The following is a 25,311-nucleotide window of genomic DNA, read 5'->3' as shown; positions in this document are numbered from 1 at the left end:
TTTACAGATCCTCCTTCCTACATACCACTGGCTAAAACAGGATCAAACATGGGACCTTCCGATTAGCTAGCCCACTTTTTCCACTCCTAATAGCATGTGACCGATACGTGTAAACAACCTGATTTATGATTTTTAACGGTTTACTATTTATAACCTTCCGGTTACCTAGGCCACGTTTTCCGCTCCTAATAGGCTGTGACCGATGCGTGTAAACAACCCGATTTATGATTTTTAACAGTTTGCTATTATTTTTAACGGTTTGCTATTATTTATAACGGTTTGTTATTATTTATAGCGTTTTCCGCTCCTAATATGACGTAACTGATACGTGTTAACAATCCGATTTATGATTTTTAACGGTTTGTTATTATTTATAACGGTTTGCTATTATTTATAACCTACACTGATTGCTAATAAAACAGAACATTTAGCCATATTTTCGAAAGTAGATTAGTGCTAATCATAGATTTAATCTCCGATTTTCTGACCAGTCATTTTCTAAAAAGCTGACTAAATTTTAAACTAAGCTTTGGTGATATTTAATATATTTCATGACATTTTATGTAATTGACACTCAGTTGTATGTATAAGAATTCCAAAAGCAGTTTCTAAACGGCCAATTAAATTTCATCGAAACATGAAATAGACATATTTTTGTTTATATAAATGACATGTCAAGCGCAGCAACGCGAACAACTTTATTAAAAATGATAATTACATTTTCATCTTCCAGGTGACCGGCCTACGTCTGGGGTCTTATTTAAAGGGCCAAATTCGATTATATTTTGAAGAATAAAACTAATTCAATATACGTGATACGTTTTCAAACAACCTAAACCCTCCAGTCTTCATTTGGAAATGGAGCCCCGTATCCCAAGCTGTATTATACAGTGTCTGGTTAAAACCTGACTTTTATTTTATAAAATAACGTGTTGGTGAAATTTATCTTTCGTTATTTAAAGTACAGCACGTGTGTCATGCACTTTATGGACCTATTAAAGGGACAATAACACTCTTGCTGGCTTGACAGCTCCAGAAAATAAAAAATAGCCTTATTCTAAGTACTAGATGTGTTAGTGTCCTACCTGTTGTGTAAAGTATCCATTAAATCCTATTTTACTTGTCCAGAGAGTTCAAAAATATTTTTAAATCCAAGTCACATTTGAAAAGCTTTACGTCAGGCTTTTCAAATCATTTAGTTGAATTTTTCCAATTTTTTAAATTAGGTGTGTTAAGATGAAATTTGTATCATCAATTAATTGGAATATTGTAAAATAGTACAATTTGTTGACGAGAATAAAGATTGGGGCATATTATTCAGTTACAACAAGAGTGGTAGTGTACGGAAGCGTAATAGGGCCACCTATTTTTTTTTATTATTCTATTTTCAATTTAGTAACTTGAATTTTCAAGATACTAACTTGAATTTTCAAGTTACTACTAGTAAAATTCAAGTTACTACTAGTAAAATTCAAGTTAGTAACTAGAAAATTGAAAATAGTATAATAAAAAAAAATGTGGCCCTATTACGCTTCCGTAGTATTGAGCCTTTAAGGAACGGCAATTATCGGGTCACCCAACGAAAAAATTGAATCGAAATCTTAAATGGTTACGTATCCGGATAGGCGGTTTTGACGTTGACGTCCAAACTACTCGGTAAATACAAAATTGACAAATAATGATAAATTCGGATGTTAAGACAATTACACCCCGCCCCCCACCACCCCCATTGTGAACTTAACTAGGTCGCTTGTGCGGAAATGTGACGGATAACAACTACTGAAATTCACTGTCCCAATTCAATACCAAAAATTTCATACTATAATTTACTTGGATATCTTTTTTCACTGACCAGTTTTTTCTCCCTGTTTACCCCTTACTCATCACTTGAGAGAGAGAGAGAAATGGGGTTTAACGTCCACTCGACACAAACTAGGTCATTTCGGGACTAACAAATGGTTTAATTTTATTTCAATAATTCGCTTGCGCGTAGGGGTCTTTAGCAGTGGGAGGAAACCGGAGGACCCGGAGAAAACCCACGAGGTTGGACAGGCGACCCTACTCCTTGTCACGTACAACCGGGGAATCGAAACCCAGCCAGTTGACTCAATGACAGACCGTATGATACAGCGCGCGCGTGCTAACCATTCGGCCATCCACCCCCCGTACTGATCACTTGAACCCCAGGATGAAAACACTGTTCTCAAACATATGTTTTTGTAATATACTTCTTGTTTGAGTGGACGTTATCCCCCCCCCCTCTCTCTCTCTCTCTCTCTCTCTCTCTCTCGCTTTAAATCATAAGGTCTGTCATTTAGTCATGTTGCCCGGTTTCGTTTCCCCGACAAGGAGTAGGGTCTCCCCCTCCCACTGCTAAAAACCTCCACGCGCAATGGTTCTCTCTCTGTGTGTGTGTGTGTGTGTGTCTCTCTCTCTCTCTCTTTCTGTTTTGTTGACATTAGTTGTTTGGTGTTGATTTTACCCTTCCTACATAACACGCCCCAAGGTTGATTAACGTTTTTCCGCCGGTGATCAACTCGACCCCAATCTTCTTATATGATATTAAGTGTGTCTCGAGGAGCTGTCATTGAGATAAGCCCAAGGCGGTAAGGGTGCAAGTCTTAACAAAAATCGATATCCAAATTCTAGCCTTCAGGAGATTTAAAGCGATAGTGTATACTTATTATTTAAAGCCGCAATGCACCAGATTGCTAATAAACAATTCCTTATTTAGATGTAACAAAAATATGGGTTGAAAACTGTTCTTGACGCAGTAATCCGATTATTCATGACATATAATTGAATCTTTCTTTTCATATTTCCTTTTTCTTCCAAATTAATGTACATGTATCCATTTCTTAGAATTAATGAATAAATAAATGAATGAATGTTCGTGAACATAAATGGATGATCATTCAATCTTCAACTGGCATGTTTGTAAGATCAAAGGGATGACGCCATTAAATCAGCTGAAACTAGCGTGAATTTTATATGACTATTACTAACGTACGTCACGATTGATCTACTGTTGTCCTATAGTCTGATTACCGCTTTTTCAGGGGATACAGAACAACGTCTAGTTTTACGGGTGGTACGAAAAAGGGAGATCGCTTGTCCACATGTGCGTGCATGAAAAAGAACACTTGACAGTTGGTGAAGAGATGGTAATCACACCACTGTTCGGGTAAAGATAACTCTCTAGCAATCTATAACATGTGCCCATAGACTACCAATAACCATATGTTAGTCTCAAACTGACCCAACTCCATTATATTCTTCCACGGAACAATCTGATTAAAATACAGATCTATATTTCGTTTCGTTTTTTAAACTTTCGATGGCCTACTCTACATGGAGATCTGTCCGGTTGTAATGGGAGGTCGCGTCAGAGGTCATACGAACGGCTTTTGACTCTACGACGTCAGACATTGATTAATCACCAGCTTTGACGTTTCTAGTGGTTTACCCACAGTTCCGTGCACAATACGCCAAGGACTCGGGGTAACAGACCGATTCATTGGCAAATCCCTCACATTAACCAGAACGCGGCTTATATAATAACTCTTCCATATCCTAATGTAGTGAAGACAAGTAAAACGAAATTTTTAACTATGAAAAAAGAAACGAATTAGGATCTGTGTTTTAATCAGATTTGACACGGAACAACGTATAGTCGTTCGGATGGGACGAATATACGGGGCCCCGTGTACACATTGGCGTGGCAGCTGGAATTCGACATAAAAGCAGGCCATAGTGCCGCTGTCCGGGCCAAATGTCGTCTTCATTAGCCCAGTCGGAGCAGAACAGTAGTACGTTAAACCCCATTTCATTTCATTTCATTTAAGGTTATAACCAGAGAACGCCACTTTAAATCTAGCGAGATACTAGTACACGTCTACAAGACCACTAGAAATAGTTAGGAATAACAGGATAATTGGATCCTAATTATCACGTATATACATAATATTTACACCTAGTCTGCTTCCTCATAGTTATACAACTTCAACATCTTTATGAATAATATATACAATTTATATCGATATAACCGCTGCCCGGGAAAGAAATTCCCTCATAGCACACTGTGTCTAGTCATGTAGTGGTTCGGATGCATGCCACTGTATACACGGCATCTCGGGTTTTCGTCCCATCCGGACGACTAGACAGCTGTCCTTGTCGGGCCTTCCATCCTGACGTTAAATCATAAGGGTTGTCATTGAATCAAGTGCGGGGTTTCGATTCCCCACATGTATGTGACAAGGAGTAGGGTCACCTCCGCCCACTGTTAAAGACCTCTACGTGCAATCGTATTGTTGAAATAAAATTGGATCAAATGTTCATCCCGGAACGACCTAGTGAGTGGACATCTCTCTCTCTATCTCTCTCTCTCTCTCTTGGCACATAACCGACAGGTTACCAGTTTGTGATACCCTTATATTTGTGTCCTGTGGACGTGCCACTTGGTGTTTTTCAAGGAATCTAGTATTTGTCTAGTGCGATTGGGTGTCTCTACTTCCATATATACCAAATTTACCATACTTTTATCTACACTATAAATACTATCGTGGAAATGTGCCATAAAAGCTGACAGTCCTTGCTATAATAGTTCAAAAATAGATCATGAAAAATTTCAATCAAATTACGTTATTCTGAACAAAGATAAGAGCCTTTGAAGTATAGCATTCCTGTGATAATAAACACAGTCTCGGTTATCCTTTTTTTTAAATTAAATGGTGATTGAGTTTTAATCCGTTAAAAATCATGGCCATCCCAAGTGCGGGTCCAGAGGCTGTGGGTGGCGCGCAAAGGGGATGGGGGGGGGGTCCGGGTAGCCTATGGCCTACCCCGAAAATTTTCGATCTGAGACAAGAATCCGGTTCTAAAGTAATGCATTGTAATGGGACTTTTTCAGTCAGAAATCCAGATAGGGGAGGCGTGCGCCGCCCGCCCCCCCCCGCCACTAGATCCGCCCTTGCATCAGATGGTCTAGGGTGTTGGTTATGGGCTTGTCATGTGAATAGATGCTCAATTAAAAGTGTATAACATTTGAAGCCAAAAGAAAGACTCGCAATAAGAAAACTTAATTCTTACAGTATTCATTACCCACAGCATACTACGTCTATTAAAGGGTTTGTTCCATTTAAATATAAACTCATTAAGTTTGTCTATTCAACTGCTTTGGATCACATTGTACGTTGATCGGCGGAGGACTACAAATTTACTTAGGGCCGACAAATTGATTTAGTTAGGGTTAAATATGTAGTCTAGAAACACACCGTTCGTGGGGAATAGATATGGAAATTAGAATTCTATTATGTATCTGTATTTTAACACCAAATCCAGTTTTTATTTATATATAAAGGCAGGTGGGTAAAATGTCTTTGTGAATATGACGTTGACTCAAACCAGATGATCCCAAGTTCGAAATGAATTGAAACGAAATGGGGTTTAACGTCCTACTGTTCTGCTCCTAAACTGGACTAATGAAGACGGGCATACGCCATACAGTGTGCTATGAGGGAAATTTTGCCCGGGTAGCGGCGCTACGGCCTATTCTTATATCGAATTCAAACTGCCAAGGGATCTTTTACGTGCACGCCAATATTTACACGGGACCTCGGTTTTTCGTCCCATCCGAACGACTAGACAGCTGTCCTTGTCAGGCCCTGGTGTTCAACGTCGAGCTGTTTCACAGAGGATTACTAAAGTCTTCTAATAACTCTGTAAAAGATGACTACTTTCAACATGTGACGTCACATCATGATCCGGGCAGAATGGTGCCCTTTACTCATTTTACATACTCATTTGCACTAAATAGGACACATCTTTTTTTACCTACATATACTTCAAACACCTTTATTTACTTTTCTAATGCTTTAAAAAATGTTCTAGAACTTAATTTGCTTGCAGAAGGAAAAAAGTTAATATTGGGGGCTTATTAAGCCACACTGATGTCATTGAGCGTCCTAGAGAATATTCACAGTTGATCAGTGTGACTGTTCTGCACCGACTGGGCTAATGGAGACGGGCGTAACCATAGGAATGTACAACTTATCATATGTTAGTCTCAAAATAACAGATATTGTGTTAACGTGATTTTAACTCACCGTTCCATCATTACAGGCACCGAAGAGAGAAGTGGGGAAACACTTTACACGCAACGAAACGAAACGGGCACCTGCCGAAATTAAGCCTAGAGGAGTTATCTCCCATCTCCATAATTTCTAAAACTAGAAATTAAATTTCATCCAATAAAAGTTACACACGTCGATGCGCATGTCTGCCAGGTGTTCTGCTAAAATTCGATAACATCTGGAACAACTTGTAGTTTACCGGTAAATTGACAAATTACAAGCATTTAATTCACCAATTATAATCCAGGAGCCATGCAGTTCGACCTTCGCAGGTAGTATTTTACAGTTATTCAGTATCTTTAACGGTTTAAACGCAGATAAACAGATGCGGTTTCCAGTCTAATGTCACTGACACTGCAAAACCGAGGAGACTTGGGACTGTTGACATTGCATGCGTGGCCACAAGTAAATAAAATGAATAAAAAAAAGAAAAAAGAAGAGACATCAAATCCGACTTTATCTTTTGGATGTGTTTGCTGGTTTTATTCGTTTGTTGTTGTTGGTTGTTTTTTTTTTTGCAAGCGTTGGAGAGGTTATATGGCCTAACAGTTAATTTATTAAACAAAGTTTGTTTTAATAAATCTAAATTTTAAAATAGAATCAGAGATAGATCTGTATATAGGGTATATCCATGTGTTAGCCAGCTCATCGTTTCTTCTTACCAAAGAGGTGTTCTAACTTGGTATTTTCATCACAGGTTTAGATGATTTATGCCACAAGATTATATTTTTAATTATAGAGTAAATTACTGTATAATCCTGTGATTTAAATCGGCTAATTTAGTAATTAATAGAGCTGTCAAAAAGAATTGAAATGATAATATATCAATATCGATATTACAATACAAAATTTCTCATATTGATATTTTAACTCTACTTTCGTTTTGTTTGGAAATAGAGAGAGAAATGGTGCTTAACTTCCACTTGACACAACCTAGGTCATTTTGGGACTAACATATGGTTTAATTTTATTTCAAAAGTTTGCTTGTATATAGATTTATTTTAGCTGTGGGAGGACCCAGAGATATCACATGACGGCCACGCAGTTTGACAGGCAATTAACCTACTCCTTGTTCCGTACAAGTGGCGGTAATTAAAACAATGCCAGTCCGTATGATTTAACGGGCATGTATTAGACCACCCGACTCAAACCCCTTAACACTTTTCAGTGGTGCCCCTAAAATGAAAGTAAAGTGCATGTAGAAATCATTCGGCCACCCAAACCCTTATTTAGAAATAAGATTTTGATTGTTGTCTCCATTCCATTCAAAACTAAACACACTTTCAGTCATTTAGTTCATTAAAATGCATTTAAACAACAGCTTAACCAGAGATTGTATAAATTATTGAGGACTTCAGACATTAATATGTTCTGCAATTATATTTTTGTGTTTACAATCGCCATAAAAAATTCTGATTTCAAAATTGGCCTTAGAATAAACTCCATGAATACATACAATTTGTTTTATTTGAAGCCTGATTCATCAATAATGGGGTTTTTAATGTTAATAAATGTATTGTAATATGCTTGAATAATATTTACTACAAATATAATATTATTACCGATACACAGTATCATAAAACAATATTATAGAGCATTCACATACATGTATTTGTACAGTCTATTAGGCCCTAAGTGATGTTACAAAGATATTATAAAACTAGTCAAGGAGAACATTAATTATTACTATTAGAATACCCCATAACCTTATCTTATTCCTGAGGCAATTAGTCCTATATATATTGTGTATTATTAGTATTATATTTTATTCTATATGATGTATTCAGTTTATGAAAACAAAGATGAAAAGTGTTTAAAGGAGGCAAGTCTTTAACTCAATATCATCCACAGTGATCAACATTTCCAGTTCCCCCTTGACAGTGATGCAGGACCGAGGGCCTGACAAGGACAGCTGTCTAGTCCTTCGGATGAGACGAAAAACCGAGGTCCCGTGTATACATTGGAATGCACGTAAAAGATCCCTTGGCAGTTGGAATTCGATAGAGTAGGCGATAGTGCCGCTGCCCGGGCAAAATTTCCCTTATAGCACACTGTATGGTGAATGCCCCCGTCTTCATTAGCCCAGCATAGGAGCAGAACAGTAGGACGTTAAACCCCATTTCAAGCATTAACATTTCAAACACGACTTAATGGTCAATTTGAATCAAGGTTGATGTTGTTATCTTATAAATCCAATATTTAAGACACAGTGAAAATTTAATGTAACACACCTTGTAGACTTTTTCCCCTTTGTAATGTAAAACCTGTTTATAATTTATGAGTATAACTTTAAAGATACATTCCCGGGTACAAACTGGGTGATTTGATGGTATATTTGGACTAAAAACATATTCAAACTAATTAATTTATCATAATTTTGCTTCAAATCCTTCTCAAAACAACTTTCAGGGAATACCCTGGCTATAAAAAATCGATCAAAAGATGTCATGTTTGTGTCACGTGACTTACCTCTCTCGGTACCTAGCAACGCAAGCGAAGTCGAAGGAGAATTCATTGCATACACAAGACGATTGTCTTTAATCGCTGACTATTTATTACAAATATCGAAGCCTAATTAACTTTTCGGATTATCCACTGCCCGCGTCTTTTTCCGTGATTTTTATCTCAGAAAGTGTTATACGTCTAATTCTTCATAAAGTTTATCAAAATGTACATCAAGCGCTCAATCTCCGCGTGCATCCTTCAACGTCACACGTGCAAACACTCTTAATCGTCGGGCTGTCGATTAGGTAAACCTTTACCTTTTTGTCCTGTTTGCGCTCCATGAGTGTTTTTCAGTGAATCCGGTATTTTTCTAGTAAGATTGGATATTTCTACTTTCCATATATACCAAAATTGCCATACTTTTATTGGAAATAACCACCCGATAAATATTTTTATGGGAACGTAGCTTAATACAAAGTAATTCATACAGAGACGACTTTATATTCAGCTTGTTTTCAGATCCCATAATTATACATGTACCGCATCTATGATGTGTTATTGTTTATTGAATAAATTATAAATAATGATAGAATTGTCAAGTACTGGTTTAATAGTGCATGACATTTTGTTAGGTACAGTAGGCTAGAACTAAAATCATTATTTACAGTTCTGTGAATTGATATAGAATGAAATGAAATGAAATAGGGTTTAACATCCTACGGTTCTTCTTCGACTATTGAAGACAGGCATACGCCATACAGTTTGCTATGATGAGAGGAATTTTTCCTGGACAGCGTTGCTACGGCCTTCTCCTATATCAAATTCATAACGCATGCAGACACTCCTAATCGCCGGGCTGTTGATTAGGGAAACCCGTACGTTTTTGTCCTGTATGCGCTCCATGAGTGTTTGTCAGGAATCCAGTATTTTTCTAGTAAGATTGGATATTTCTACTTTCCATATATACCAAAATTGCCACAATTTTATTGCAAATAACCACCCGATAAATTCTTTTCTGGGAACGTAGCTTTAAAATAGAGGAAAATGGGTTTAAAAGCATATATTAATGTAATATGAAATTCATAATAAATGTATATATAAAGTGTACATGTATTTATATTCAATTATTTAAAAAAAATATTGTAATTTCTAATCAATTATGTTCAGTGAACACAGTTGTTTACACCTGATTAATCTATTCTACATGTTTTATTATTATTTTGCCATTTGTGAATCATTTACATGTATTACTAATTACTTCTGCATGGTCTTACAGAATATATTTTTCTTAGTTCAGTACAAATGGCACCCCAAATTATAGAATAATTCATCAATACATATTTCATATCAATTTATATCATCCAATTCCATATGCATATTTCATATCAATTTATTCTATTATAATAATAGAATACATTGATATGCATATGGAATTGGATGATATAAATTGATATGAAATATGTATTGATGAAATAATCTTATATAAAATATGTATTGATGAAATAATCTTATATAAAATATGTATGGGTGAAATGAATTGATGAAATAAACTGGGTGAAATAAACTGATATAAGATATGTATATGGATTTGATATAAGATATGTATGGGTGAAATAAACTGATATAAGATATGTATATGGATTTGATATAAGATATGTATGGGTGAATTAAATTGATATAAAATGTGTACGGGTGAAATAAATTGATATAAAATATGTATGGATGATATGAATTGATATAAAATATGTATGTATGAAATGAATTGATAGAGGGTCTGGAATGGACAAGTGGTCTAGAGTGTTGTGCATCAAGCTCTACCAGGCCGGTCACCTCTAGCTTGCGGCCATGGTTTCGATCCCTGCTGTGAATGTATGTGGCTTGGTGTGTGTGAAATAGCTTTATGTAACGTCCGCTTCGACTGAAGTTTCGATCCCTACTGTGAGCGTGTGTGGCTTGGAGATAGGGGTGCCTTTTCAACCTCGTGGGTTTACTCAGGTACTCCGGTTTCCTCCCACAGGATAGACCCCTGCGCGTGCACTAAGCAGAGTAAAATAAGACAACTTGTCTGCGATATCACCCTCGGTGGAAGCGGATGTTTAACACCAAGAACAACTACAGACATCATACAGTCTAATGCAGACAATCTTATTGCAGTATTTATCGACAGCCTTGGAGATTCGAAATTTAATGTAATATTTTGAATATATTTCAGGTTAGATATTTATCGGAAGGTCCCGAAAGATTTAACGCAGCCAACTTTCGTGGGAGCATGTATATCAGTATCCAGTGTGTTGTTTATAACATTCTTATTTCTCTCAGAGTTGCTGCTCTTTATTTCCATTGACGTGTAAGTATAGTAATAAATAATGTTACCTTTATATCAATTACTGAATTAGAGGGGGGTTTGGTGGCCGAATGGTTACCGTGTGCGCTGTATCATCAGGGCTGTCACTGAGTCAACTGGCTGGGTTTCGATTCCCCGGTTGTACGCGACAACGAGTTGGGTCGCCTGTCCCACCCCGTGGGTTTTTTCCGGGTCCTCCGGTTTCCTCCCACTGCTAAAGACCCCTACACACAAGCGAATTATTGAAATAAAATTGAACCATATGGTAGTCCCGAAATGACCTAGTTTGTGTCCATTGGATGTTAAACCCATTTCTCTCTCTATATCAATTGGGGGTCTGCGGTGGTGAAAAAGACACTGGCTTGCTAACCAGGAGGTCAAAGGTTTCCTTCAGTTGGTGTTCCCCAAGAAAGTTCCTTGGGATCATTTGAGTGTTTTTAACGTGTGCTCGTTGTATAATAAGGTTTTGTCATTGAGTCAACTGGCATGGTTTTGATTTCCCGGTTGTATGTGACAAGGAGTGGGGTTACCTGTTCAACTTCGTGGGTTTTCTCCGGGTCCTCGGTTTCCTCCCACTGCTAAAGATCCCTATGTGCATTAGTGTTGTGCGGTTTTTAACTTTTCTTTCGGTTTCGGTTTTCGGTTTTTCTGGGGCAAAAAACCTTGGTTTCGGTTTTCGTTTTTTTTATTCATTTAAACACTGTATTATGAACGTACTGATTTATGGTTATCTTATATGAATACTTGGAAGCTAGAAAAAATATAAAACATATTGATGTAAATTGTAAACAACAAGTTTTTTTTTACTGTTATATGACTTTAATTATGACTAGTAAAAACAAAGTTACTGTAAAAAAAAGATCTGACAAACTTTGTCAAACAAGTTACACAACACCATAATAATAAATTAACATAACAATAATAAATTAACATAACGACATAATACCAATGTCCAGAAACAATAAAGTTACTGTAAGCTTATAAAAGATCCGAAGAACTTATCCAACAAATCGAAACAGTCAGTGACTCAGTGTCTTAAATTATGGTTCAGAAAACAAGCATTTCTGCATGGTTTGGTTTCAGTCGGCATCGTCTGTCACTTAACATTTTGTTCTACAGTGTCATCCAATCTTTCGTAGTGAGAGAGCCATAGACTCGAAGTCGAAGACATTTTACTTCTTGAGGAAGCCATCGTGCATAACTATTGACAACCGGCTAAGGCTTGTATAAAATTTTGGATTATAAACCGAACCGAATTGAGAAAATAAATAGTCTAGGCCGTCCAGACTTATTAAACACTCTATACATAGGAGGCCTGGTTGATCGAAAATAAAAACGGAAGTGGTGGCTACATTAAAATTTAGGAATTTCTCAAACATTTCCGAAACGAAAAACAGGTAAATTAAAATTTAGGAATTTGGAAAAAAATAACCGAAACGCATGGTTATTTTTTGTTTTATCGGTTCGGTTTTCGGTTTATATGTAAAAAACGCGGTTATTCGGTTAAACCGAAAAACCGCTCATCACTAATGTGCAAGCAAATTATTGAAATGAAATTGAACCATATGTTAGTCCAGATATGACCTGTTTGTGTCGAATGGACATTAAACGCCATCTCTCTCTCTCTCTCTCTCTCTCTCTCTCTTTGTATGGGTTGATACATTTAACAATACCACTCCTATTATTCATCTTTAGCATAATTACAAGTATATGTGAAACAGAACAGCCATATACGATACTCGATACCCATAGATCTATTATTAATAGAGGGGATAGGTGGCCGAATGGTTTAAGGTGTACCCTTGGATCATATTCTCTGTCATAGAGTCAAGGGGTGTGGTTGTGATTCCCCATGTGACAAGTACACTGTAGAAGGGATATCTAACACTCCTATCAATTGATATGTAATTTAAGTATTTTATATCTTTTCACACACACATATATATATATATATTACATTAATATATATATATACATGTATAGTAGAATAGTTAATCAAAGCTGCTCTTTGGTAATATATAATTGAAATTAAAGATGGCAAAATAAAACTACATTATTATTATTATTATTCGATTTATATAGCGCTCCATTACACATGAGTGTTTCTAAGCGCATTCACAACAAAGCAGTTCAAAAACATTTTTGAAATAAATGTTTTTAAGTTAGTCTTAAAGCTCTGGATGGAAAAGGACACTCAAAGAGTTTTTAGAAGATCATTCCACATTTTAGCAGATCTGACAGAGAAAGCAAATTCACCAGAACGTTTATTATATTTAGGAATCCTCAATATGCTACGATCACTTGAAGAACGAAGGTTGGATCGCCCGGGAGTATAGAAATCAAAGAGTTCTTTTAAATAATTGGGTGCAGTGTCAGAATAAATTGATTTAAACACATTCACAAGAGCTTTAAACTGAACCCTCGCTCGAACTGGAAGCCAATGGAGTTTCTGTAACTTAGCTGATATATGATAAAATTTTGTATTCTAGTTATGAGACGTGCAGCATTGTTTTGAGCTATTTGTAGTCTGTTTAAAGCTGTTTCTGGTGCTCCTAATAGAAGAGAATTTGCATAGTCCATATGCGATGTTACTAATGCTCTAACAACACTCTGGCAAGCATCAGTATTAAGATTAGAGCGTATTCTCGAAATAGCTCTCATTTGAAGATGTATTTTCCGTATGATACTATTGATGTGGAGAACTGGGGACATGAATTCTTCAGTCACATAGCCAAGATTTTTAGCCTGCTTCTTGGGATATATAAGAGCAATCACCGATCTGAATGGAATCCGGTTTAAATAATTTACTGGATTGTGATTTTGATGATATGACAAGAAATTCGGATTTGTCATCGTTAAGTTTTAGCCTATTTCTGGTCATCCATCCTCGAATGTCTTTAAGACAAGATTCTAGTCTACTGATATATTTCGGTGTTGTCATTTTTATGGTAATGTTTTATCGCTTTGAAAACATTAGCATAAAAATGTAGTTTTATTTTGCCATCTTTAATATCAATTTTATATTTATATCAATTCAAATATTAGAGAAAAAACACACGTAAAAACTAAATTTGGCTAGATCTTGCATCGTTATCAAATGTTATTAAAATGGCCTGACGATTTGGTTGATAACGGTGCAAATACTAGCCAAAAATTTAATTTTTAGTGTTTTTTTTCTAATATTTGAATTTTACTTATATGTTTTGGATCATTTTATATATACTCTTCCAAAAAAGTAGGGGATATTGGAATGCAAATACCTATGCAGGTTGTGATATAAATAGTCATGGACATTTGACATGCTTTGAGAGTATGTTCACAGATGAAGAACCACTGAGCTGCCATACACGTGGGAGGGGTTCATTGTCAAATTTGACACTTCAAGGAAGGGTTGATGAAAACTGCTGCTTGCTGTTTTATCTATCCATGTTTGCTTTCCTATCGGTTCTTGCATAATATTTACTGTTTAGCATATCTTTGCTTTAGTGTGTTACGTTTAATTTGATCGGGAGACGTGCTCATCGACGTCAACGTCCACGGACAACACTGCAAGAATTGGCCGTGGCACTGCAAGAGGAGTGGGTCAGATTGCCCCAAATCGTGATTGGACGGTTGATTAGGAGCATAGCATGCCACGACGAATTGCTGAATGTCTGAGGATTGGTAGAGCAATTACTCGTTATTAAGACAAAAATCAAAAACATCCATTTTCACTTTTGACGGTGTATCTCTTTACGAGTGAAATGGGGCCGTCAGATAAGCCGCCAATATGAACTGTTTATGTTCATGTGTAGGCAATTGGCCTGTTTACCTCTAATAAAAAAAAGCAGTGCATTTCCGCAGTTTTGTATTGTTTCTGAATATCCCCTATTTTTTTGGGAAGAGTATATATATACATGTATATCTTAAAAAAAAAGTTTCTTTGAACTACTCCCAGAGAAATATACACATGTTTATGGCTAACGTTTTCAGTTTGGTGTTGAACCTATTCAGGCCATATTGATATACCGGTAATATAATGTAATATTATATCAATATGGCCTGAAGAGATTCAACAGAACAGGTGTAATTTCTTTTTTCAATGTAATTTTATATATATATATAATGTATATATATGTACATACAATACCTGTAGACCTCTTATTACTGTTTAAACATATTGATTTGAATGATACAGTAGAATCTGTATGAGCAGCCACTCCTATTCAGTGACATCTCCTTGTAAACAGTCACAATAAATTCCCCCCGTAAAAATTCTATTGTTTCATCTCTTTAATCAACGGTCACTCCTCTAACGTGGCCAGTGGTGACTATTTTACTAATAAATTTAACAAAACATCGCCCATTCAATGGCCATTGTTGAATGATACCATTTTGTCGTTCTTCGTAACACCCACGCTAATCCCGTGATTAATAGTTAATTAACTGGACCCCCCACCTCTAATCAGGTAAAAAGAAATATGAAAATAATAAACCTGGGATTATCTGTTAAACATGCATTATGCAAGAGCAATATCTGCTTATTACAAGTCTTTCTTTAGGCCTGAAATGTTATCTAAATTATCAATTAGACATTAACGTATCCAGACCATAATAAACTCTCGATGTCAAGGCTAGCCTTCGATGTTGGCTGGATTAGATTCCTATATGCTGCTAACGGCTATTGATAATTAAATCAGAAAAAGTGGATAATCGAGACTATGCTGTTTATATTAATGATTTTAGTAATGATGACCGAGACTATGCAAAAATTTCACCCGCTTCTTTCTCGGCTCATAGTGGATCAATTTGACTGAAATTTCCAGCAAATTACCTTTACATTATCTAGTTTTTGTCCCCCGCCTTTCGAAGAAAGCAGGGGACTATTAAAATGGGTTCGTCCGTCCGTCTGTCTGTCTGTCTGTCCGTCTGTCTGTCCGTCACACTTTTTGGGACACAATAACTCTCTTCCTAATTGAGCTAGAATGTTCAAACTTGGTGTATGTGTTTATTAGGTCAATGCCTTGATGGAGTTCGAAGATGAGCATTTTCCGCTTAGGGTAAGCAGAGATAAGCAATTTGATTGGTTGATGCTTTGGGACACGATAACTCTCTTCCTAATTGGGCTAAAATGTTCAAACTTGGTGTATGTGTTGATTAGGTCAATGCCTTGATGGAGTTCGAAGATGAGCATTTTCCGCTTAGGGTAAGCAGAGATAAGCAATTTGATTGGTTGATGCTTTGGGACACGATAACTTTTAATTGAGCTAGAATGTTCAAACTTGGTGTATGTGTTTATTAGGTCAATGCCTTGATGGAGTTCGAAGATGAGCATTTTCCGCTTAGGGTAAGCAGAGATAAGCAATTTGATTGGTTGATACTTTGGGGCACGATAACTCTCTTCCTAATTGAGCTAGAATGTTCAAACTTGGTGTATGTGTTGATTAGGTCAATGCCTTGATGGAGTTCGAAGATGAGCATTTTCCGCTTAGGGTAATAAGCTCGTTTATATAGTTTATGCTTTAGTTCTTGAAGAAGCTTTCCAATGTATTACCCCTGTAATTCCTCCTCTTTTATCTGTACAATATTTTCGAAAAAAATGAAACGAAATCCACTTATGTATACATTTAGGTTACATTATAGCCTACATGTCCCGACTCAACTTGCCACATTACATGTCATAATATTATAACCAGGTATTGATAAAAGCATCAATTGAGCAATTCCAATACAATCCAATACAATGAATATAGGCAAGGTAAATAAACAAATAAATGGAAAAAACAAATTGAAAAAGAAACTATTATAAATTAATTAAATATGTAGTATGCAATAATGAATTGACATTTAATGACAGAAAGAAAACAGTGAACTTTGCACAACTTGCAGCAAGATGGAAAATAGACCTGTTGATACAACCAAACTCTAGATCTGTAGGCATAGAGCATGTTTTCCCCTTAATATGCTATAATTATTCCATCAAAAACATTGTATGCTTAGACTATAAGTAAAGATATACTGTTTGATTGTTCAATACTTTGTAAAAGATAATTTGTGATAAATTTATATGTGTCCTCTAATTATTTTCCTATTTCGGCGGGGGACATCAGCCTCACTGTTGGCTTGTTAACTATTATAACGAGAACTGCCATCTCTTTATCTTATCTCCCATAATGTATCTTTAATTAATCTTTTGTTTTATTAAACGACAATCTTTGATCATTGTTTTCACACATAACGTAACATTATTTGATACTGATTGAATGAACTAAATGTACCAACGAAGCCGAGTTTTGTCGCTATAATCTAGTATCTCTCTTCCATTGCCACTTTGTTCCTAAACAGACGTTTTAGCACCTCCTATAATATAACATGCAGAGTTACACCCCTGACAAATTCTGCCATGTTTTTTTGTTCATGTGCTTTTTTGATAAAATAAAATTAATTCATGGATTTTCTTCACAAAAATGGATAAATAATATTGAACGCATCACAATGGTAGACAGTAGTATCAATATTGGTACAAAATGACACGTTTACATAAGTTATGTCAGAGATTTGAGTCAAAGAATATTCGTTCCAAGCAAGTTTCAGCGACGGCCGAATTTATTGATGCAAGTATTGATGTTTGCTTCCAATGCATCAAAGCGTAATATTTAAATGATGTCAGCACAAAAAAAAAACCACTGAGATTTTATTAAGAAACTGTTAAGCGGTCACTCCTGAAAATTCCCTTGAGTGGCTGCTTAATACAGATTCTACTGTATATTAAAATGAGATTGAGGTTTATATACATACATTGTCAAAAAATAAAGATTCAAAGATCAGCCAAAGGCTTATATTAATTCCTCACCTTATTTATTAGTATACCACAAAATACAATTACAACAGGTACACTTCATATACCAAATACATATTCAGCGGTATTATATTTTATATTTGCAATTAATCGTGCATGTAAGTAAATTGAATGGTTTCTGTCACTTTTAATGCATTACCATTTCATAATATGCTTGCTTGCTGCTTAATAATATTCCTGCAGCAGCTGCATAGAAACTGAGAAATTATATAAATTCAAATAATATTTTACAATGGTTTAATATTGATCTTTGGATTTTAAAGAGAATGAACGAGTCTTGTAAAGTTTTTGTACTCGCACAAAATTTTCGGGTATTTGACTTTGAATAGTTTTTTTTTCTCTTATTTAATAGGGAGTCTAGGTGGCTTAATGAATAAAATGTTGGCTCGCTAACCTGGAGGTCCTTTGTTCAATCCCTGTGTTGGTCAAAAAAGTTCATAAGGATTTTCCAACGTGGTTTCCCTTGTCAGTGATGCACGTCGGAGATCCTGGCAAAGGACAACATATAGTTGTTCAGATGGGACGAAACACCGAGGTGCCGGGTACACATTGGCCTGCATGTAAAAGATCTCTTGGCAATCGGAATTCGATCTAAGAGTAGGCCATCGCCGTAGTTCCGCTATCCGGGCAAAATCAGTCCTTCATGTTTATAAAATTGTGCGGGAGCCATAAAAAGCTCCTGATACCTTGAATATATGCAGTTTAAAAGTAAACAAAAACTGAAAGTAGTTTATTAATCTCAATATTTAGGAGAGCGATTTAGCTAATTTGCAGGAAGGAAAGCCGACGTGCGTCGAGAGGAGCAGGAGCAAAAGCTCCCCTTAATTAAACGTGAAGGACTGCAAAATATCCTTCATAGCACACATATAAGAGTAGGCTGTAGCGTCGCTGTCCTGGCAAAATTTCCCTCATAGCACACTGTATGGCATATGCCCGTATTAATAATCCAGTTACAGTAGAACATTAAACATACATTGTCATTATGTAAGAGCTCAATCTGCCAATTGCAGGTCTTTCTTTAGGCCTTAAATGTGATCTAGATTATTGATTAGACATTAATTAACTTATCCAGACCATAATCAACTCTCGATGTCATTGCTAGCCTGTGATATTTACTAGATTTGAATCCGATCTGCTGCTCAACACTCATTGGTGATTAATTCCAAAAATAGATAATCAAGACTAATGTTTTTTTATCATATCAACTTTAGTAATTTAATTGCTAATATCTCAGTTCAGAGTGCAGCAATTTGTCTGAAATTTTCAGCATAATCCCTTTATATTATCTAGTTTTTAATAATTATTGTGAGAACTATCAGCTTTTTATCTAATCTCCCATAATGCCCCTTTGAACTGCATTTCATTTTATTTTTTTGCTCTATTCAAATAAATTATCTATTTTTTTTTTTTTTTTTTTGTTTGTTCAGAACAAGTGAATTATCTGTAGAAGATCCAGTCCGCCATTCTGAGAAGATTCCAGTATTTATTAATATTACACTACCTAAACTAGGTTGTGATTGTAAGTATTGTTCTGTATTAATATTAGTCTTTTCTGTAATATTACTCCACTTCTAAAGACCTGTACGCGCAACAGAATTATTGAATAAAATTAAACCATGTGTTAGTCCTGAAATGACATAGTTTGTGTCGAGTGAATGTTAAACCCCATTGCTCGCTCGCTCTCTCTCTCTCTCAACTTATGATGACAATTTTATTTGCTTTGTAAATTGTATTGGTTATTTGTGACATTTGGTATAGATTGACAGATGACAGTTAGTTTTTCTGTAATCCATGATGTGTAGAGACCAGACATGTCGAACTATCATTACTTGTAACTAACTTGTCTACAGTAGTTTACATAATAAAACGTTTCCTCCCGCAGCAAACAAATTATTGAAATAAAATTAAACCGTATGTTAGTCCCAAAATGACCTGTTTTGTGTCATAGATGTTAATCCCATTTCTCTCTCTATTACATAATAAACAGTGAATTGTTTGTAAAATGATCAGGGAGCCACGGTGGCCAAGTGAGTAACATCCTGGTTCCCAGCCTGGAGGTTGCGGGTTCGATCCCGGTGTTGACTGCGAAAGTTCATAGGGATTTTCTGGTGTGGTGCAGGACAGGGGGCCCGGAAAGACAGCTGTCTAGTAGTTTGGATGGGACGTAAAATCAAGATCCTTTGTACACATTGTTGTGCACAGAAAAGATCCCTAGGTAGTTGGAATTGATATAGTACTCTGTATGACATATCTATGCCCATCTTCATTAGTCCAGGTGAAGCAGAAAGACCGTATTATGATTGGTTAAATAAACATTATTTTGTACATTCCTTCTGTTTTGATAAATGTTGGGGTTGGTTTGGTGGTAAAATGGTTAACATGTGAGCATTAGAATAGAAGGTCTGTCATTGAGTCAAGTGGCATGGTTTCAATTCTCTGCTCGTACATGACAAGGAGTAGGGCCACCTGTCAAACCTTGTGGGTTTTCTCCGTGTCCTCAGGTTTCCTCCCACTACCAAAGATTCCAACACGTTGGCAAATTATTGAAATAAAAGTGAACCATACGTTAGTTGACGTTAAACCCCATTTCTCTCTCTCTCTTTTAAAATGTTCCAAAATGTGCCTGTTTATTATTATAAATTTGAAGCAACCCCATTTGGTCAACATTGATATTATACATATTTTCTTAGAAGACGGTATTCAGATCATGCGATCGTATTGATTTGTCAAATTGTCTGTGTAAGTGTACAGGGCTTTGTTTTGTGAACAATTATGGGATTTTAGAATCTCAATCTCAAGTGTATGTACATGTAACAGTGATTTTGATGGCTCCGTGGAAGGGGGATGTTACACGAAGCACCAATATTACCCCTGTAATTCTTGTCTGACAGGGGGTTTAGATGGCCAAATGGTTAGCGCGTGCGCGCTGTATCATAAAGCCTGTCATTGAGTCAACTGGCGTGGTTTCGAATCCCCGGTTGTACGTGACAAGGAGTAGGGTCGCCTGTCCAACCTCGTGGGTTTTCTCCGGGTCCTCCGGTTTCCTCCCACTGCTAAAGACCCCTACGCGCAAGCGAATTATGGAAATAAAATTAAACCATATGTTAGTCCCAAAATGACCTAGTTTGTGTCGAGTCGACGTTAAACCCCATTTCTCTCTCTCTCTTCTTGTCTGACAAAGGGGAGGGGATGTCGGCCATTGAATTTAAAATAAGCGATCATCTTTTACTGAAAGCAGCCATTTATTTATTTCTCTTTTTGTGCTCATCAGATTAAGGTTGACAATATTGGACAACAGTGTGATTTAGATCAGGGGGTGTCAAACATGCGGTGTGTTTGCCAGATCCGTCTTGCCACGGGTTTAAATGTGGCCCGTGGAAAAAATTTCAATAAACTGACGTGTCGATAATTCTTAGAAACTAGTGGTGGAAATAATTTATTATTGTTTTCTGGTTTGAGTAAAACGCTGACTTCTGTACTGTATGTCATAGATATCTAAATTGTGTGTAATACAGGAGAATATTGTGTTCAATATACCTTAGCAATTTGGAAACCAGTCTAAAATATTATTTTGTGTATCTCTGGCCCACTTGATGTAAATTCATAGTTCATGTGACCCCTGAATCGAAATGAGTTTGACACCCCTGATTTAGATGAAGTGAGTCCTCCCAATCCCTCTCCCCCAGGAATAGAAGAGGTGTGTTTTAAACAACTGAGCCTATGATGAAATAAAACTATTATACACCTCAGACAGAAAGCCCCTAGATCAGTGGTTCTCAACCTTTTTTTGCCAACGGCACACCTTGGAACACATGAAAAGATAGCGGCACACCTGGCTAAATATGTATGAAAAATATTCGATATTTGCAAAAAAAAAACATTTTAAGTTAGACGGAATACAACCGTAGACAGAGACTATAGTCATAGACACATTGAATGAATCAAACTAAATAAAGAGAAACACAGCTATGAATTTATTAGTAGACACCAGTGAATATTCAATTGGGATCACATGGTTTTTCACATTTTCTTAGTGTGTCGTTCAAAATTTCGCGGCACACTTAGGAAGATCACTGGTTGAGAATCACTGCCCTAGATCTTGAGGCCAAGGGCTTCAGGCTGACACAGCTTGACCCCAATTTTGTTTCATGCAATCAGGAGGGTTATTGTTTTAAGTTAACTACGGTAAAGATGTAACTAACTGATGTATTGTGGTTCTGGTGTCCGGGATATTGACTGAGTGTTCACTCTGTAAATAAAGCTCTATTGGTTTTCTCAAGGGTTTGTATTGTGTATTTGTGGTATTCTTATACTTGACAGTCCTCTTTATCTATTTGAAAAATCAGCTGATCGTCATTTTATTGACACTATTAAAATTTTCCCAGCTTAATCCACTGTAAATGATACTCAGATTGGTTATTAAACTTTAAATTATGAACACAAAAACTAAATATCAAAGGTAGCTGTGAGAGAGAGAGAGAGAGAGAGATTAATCTCCACTCAACACAAACCAGGTCATATCGGGACTAACATATGGTTCAATTTTATTTCAGTATTTCGCTGGCGTGTAGGGGTCTTTAGCAGTGGTAAGAAACCGGAGGACCCGGAGAAAACCCACGAGGTTGGACAGGCGACCCTACTCCTTGTCATGTACAACTGGGGAATTGAAACCGTGCCAGTTGATTCAAAGACAGAGCTTTTGTAGAAAAGTACCCGTGATTAAAATATACTAATTGGTTTCCATAGAACTCCTCTTTAAGTAGTAATGTCAACCTGTGTGAACCCCTGTCAATAATGATGGACATGTATTTCAGTTATAGGACTGGATATTCAAGATGATATGGGAAGACATGAAGTTGGTTTCCGTGACAACACCGTTAAGGTACCTGTTGGTGAAGGAGGATGTCGATTTGAGTCTCATTTCTTAATTAACAAGGTAAACAGAACAGTGCTAAAAATAGCATAGTTAATCAACCAGATAGAAAAAGATAGCCCCATTAATTAACTGGATGGAATTGGTTTATTTATTAGCATCATTAATTAACTGGTTAAATAAAATAATGTTTGACAATTAAGCTAAAAATAGCATTGTTAATTAAGGTGAAAATAGAATCGTTAATTAACAAGATGAAAACAGGAATTGTTAATTAGCAAGGTGAGAATAACTTCGTTAATTAACATGGTAAATTATGTCATTTTGTACATAAAAATGTATATCTAGTATTTTGTATGTAAAAAAAAGGGTAAAGCTAGCATTTTGTAATCACTTGAAAAAAAATACTTTATAAACCATGTAATATTTATGTGTAGGTTCCTGGTAATTTTCACGTATCAACGCATTCCGCCGAACAACAGCCTAGCGAACCTGATATGACACATATTGTGCACAGGTTGAGATTCGGTATGGACCTACAGGAAGGAAAGGTAAGACCGGGTTAAAAAGGGATCTGGGTAAAGATGTTCTGATTGAGATGGGACATGTCTATAAATATGTTTTTTTTATAGTTTGAGTTTATTTGCATGTGTGATGATATTTTTAAGATACAGACTTTTGGTGTTAAGCTCGATCACAATAATGATAATAATAATAGTTTATTTGAGTTAAGCTTGATCAAAATAATGATAATAATAGTTTATTTGAGTTAAGCTTATAATAGAAGTAGTATATAGATTCATCTTTGATTAATAAAACATTTAGCATGGATATTGACCTAGTTTCACAAATTATAGATTTAAATTAAACACAAGAGTTCTATGGAAACCAATTACTGTATTTTAATCGGAGCTACGGTGGTTGGCCGAATGGTTAGCTCGTGCACATTGTATCATAAGCTCTGTCTTTAAATCAACTGGCATGGTTTCTTCTCCGGTTGTACATGACAAGTAGTAGGGTCGCTTGTCCAGCCTCATAGGTTTTCTCCAGCTCCTTCGGTTTCCTCCCACTGCTAAAGGCCCATATGCGCAAGTGAATTATTGAAATAAAATTGAACCATATGTTAGTCCCGAAACGACCTAGGTTATGTCGAGTTGATGTTAAACCCCATTTCTCTCTCTCTCTCTCTCTCCAATGATTCTCTTGTGGTTTTCAAGCACAATAGTGAACATTCAGAAAGAACGAAATATATACTATGATCAATTAATACATCAGTGAAACCACATAATTAATGAGGTATATATGTCATGCTCTATGGTTTCCATAGAACTATTGTGTTTTAAAATTGATTTAGTGCATCTATTTCTTAGTTATCAATCATTTAGCATGATCATTAAAACTTAGGGACTGTCGAAAAATTTCAACACTTGCATTCGAAAGAATACTCAGCGGAACTAAGTGGGTGGGTTGAAGACACCACAGATAGACAATGATAAATTAAATATCAGTCAAATTTGTCAACATTTTCTAACTCCGTCGACTCGGAAAATGAAATGAAATGAAATGCAGTTTAACGTCCTACTGTTCTGCTCAGAACTGGGCTAGTAAAGACAGGCATACGCCACACAGTGTGCTATGAGGGAAATTTTTCCCGGACAGCGGCACTAGGGCCTACTCTTATATATCAAATTCCAACTGTCAAGGCATCTTTCACGTGCACGCCAATGTGTACACAGGACCTTGTTTTTTTTGTCCCATCGGAACGACTAGACAGCTATTCTTGTCAGGCCCTCCATCCTGCATCACTGACAAGGGGGAACATCGCCGGAAAATCTGGATGAACTTTCTCGGCCAATGCAGGGATCGAATACCCGACCTCCAGGCTAGCGAGCCAGCATCTTACCAACTTCGCCACCGTGACCTCCCTATCGACTCGAATGGGCAGGTAGGAGGCCGTTATTGTGCTACACATAAGAGACTTATTAATGGGGATTATTAAAGAGAATGGAAACAGAAGTAACCTAAGACACTGTAACAGCATGGAGGCAGCTTGACTCTAGTTACTTTATGAGTAGTACCTTTAAAACGTGGGAGCCACGGTGGCTCAGTGAGTATGACGCTGGCTCGCTAGCCTGACGGTCGCTGGTTTGATCCGGGTGTTGGCCGAGAAAGTTCATTAGGTTTTTCCGGTGTGGCTTCCACCTTGTCAGTTATGCAGGACAAGGACAGCTGTCTAATTCAGTTGTTCGGACGGCATGAAAAACGGAGGTCCCATGTACACTTTGATTTGCATGTTAAAGATACCCTGGCAGTTGCCTCATAGCACACTGTAAGGCGTATGCCTGTTTTCATTAGCCCAGTTGGAGAAGAAAAGTAGGACGTTGAACCAGATTTGATTTCATTTCCTGTACAACGTGCATATGATAAATGCAGGTGTATCAAGTTATATCCGCAGGTTATCCTTTTGGACACAACTGTTGAAATTTTGTGACAGCTGATGTAAGAAATCATTAAAAACACCTGTTACTAATAATTTGCAGAGAAAGGTTTTAAAGGCACAGGTAAGATACAGGTTCATGTCGAAGTTGCTGGGGGTCAAAGATCAGTTGTGGCTTTCTTTGTTCTGTGTGCATGCTGTGTATTTGAATCTTCTGTGGCCCCTTTTTGTCTCTCAATGCTA

At 36.6% G+C, this 25,311-nt stretch overlaps 2 protein-coding genes across 3 annotated transcripts in view; both read left to right on the top strand.

Moving 5' to 3' along the window:
- Positions 1 to 25,311, top strand: part of LOC130012154 (putative ferric-chelate reductase 1) — a 257,602-nt gene that overhangs the window by 176,214 nt on the left and 56,077 nt on the right. The gene's annotated exons all lie outside the window — the stretch shown is intronic.
- The window catches only part of LOC126816213 (endoplasmic reticulum-Golgi intermediate compartment protein 1), a 32,358-nt gene continuing 13,313 nt past the window's right edge, over positions 6,267 to 25,311 (top strand). The window contains exons 1-6 of one of the 2 annotated variants that reach the window (XM_050542506.1): positions 6,267 to 6,403; positions 10,789 to 10,923; positions 19,186 to 19,277; positions 22,573 to 22,694; positions 23,069 to 23,182; positions 25,172 to 25,192. In XM_050542506.1, the coding sequence (XP_050398463.1) occupies positions 6,384 to 6,403; positions 10,789 to 10,923; positions 19,186 to 19,277; positions 22,573 to 22,694; positions 23,069 to 23,182; positions 25,172 to 25,192 (504 nt within the window). In that variant the 5' untranslated portion in view covers positions 6,267 to 6,383. The remainder of the gene's footprint in view (positions 6,404 to 10,788; positions 10,924 to 19,185; positions 19,278 to 22,572; positions 22,695 to 23,068; positions 23,183 to 25,171; positions 25,193 to 25,311) is intronic. The other variant, XM_050542507.1, reaches the window with a different exon arrangement.

The sequence above is a fragment of the Patella vulgata genome, chromosome 3 (assembly GCF_932274485.2).
Source record: "Patella vulgata chromosome 3, xgPatVulg1.2, whole genome shotgun sequence".
Lineage (NCBI taxonomy): Eukaryota > Metazoa > Mollusca > Gastropoda > Patellidae > Patella > Patella vulgata.
The sequence above is the reverse complement of the archived record's forward strand: the minus strand, read 5'-3'. Positions and strand labels throughout refer to the sequence as shown.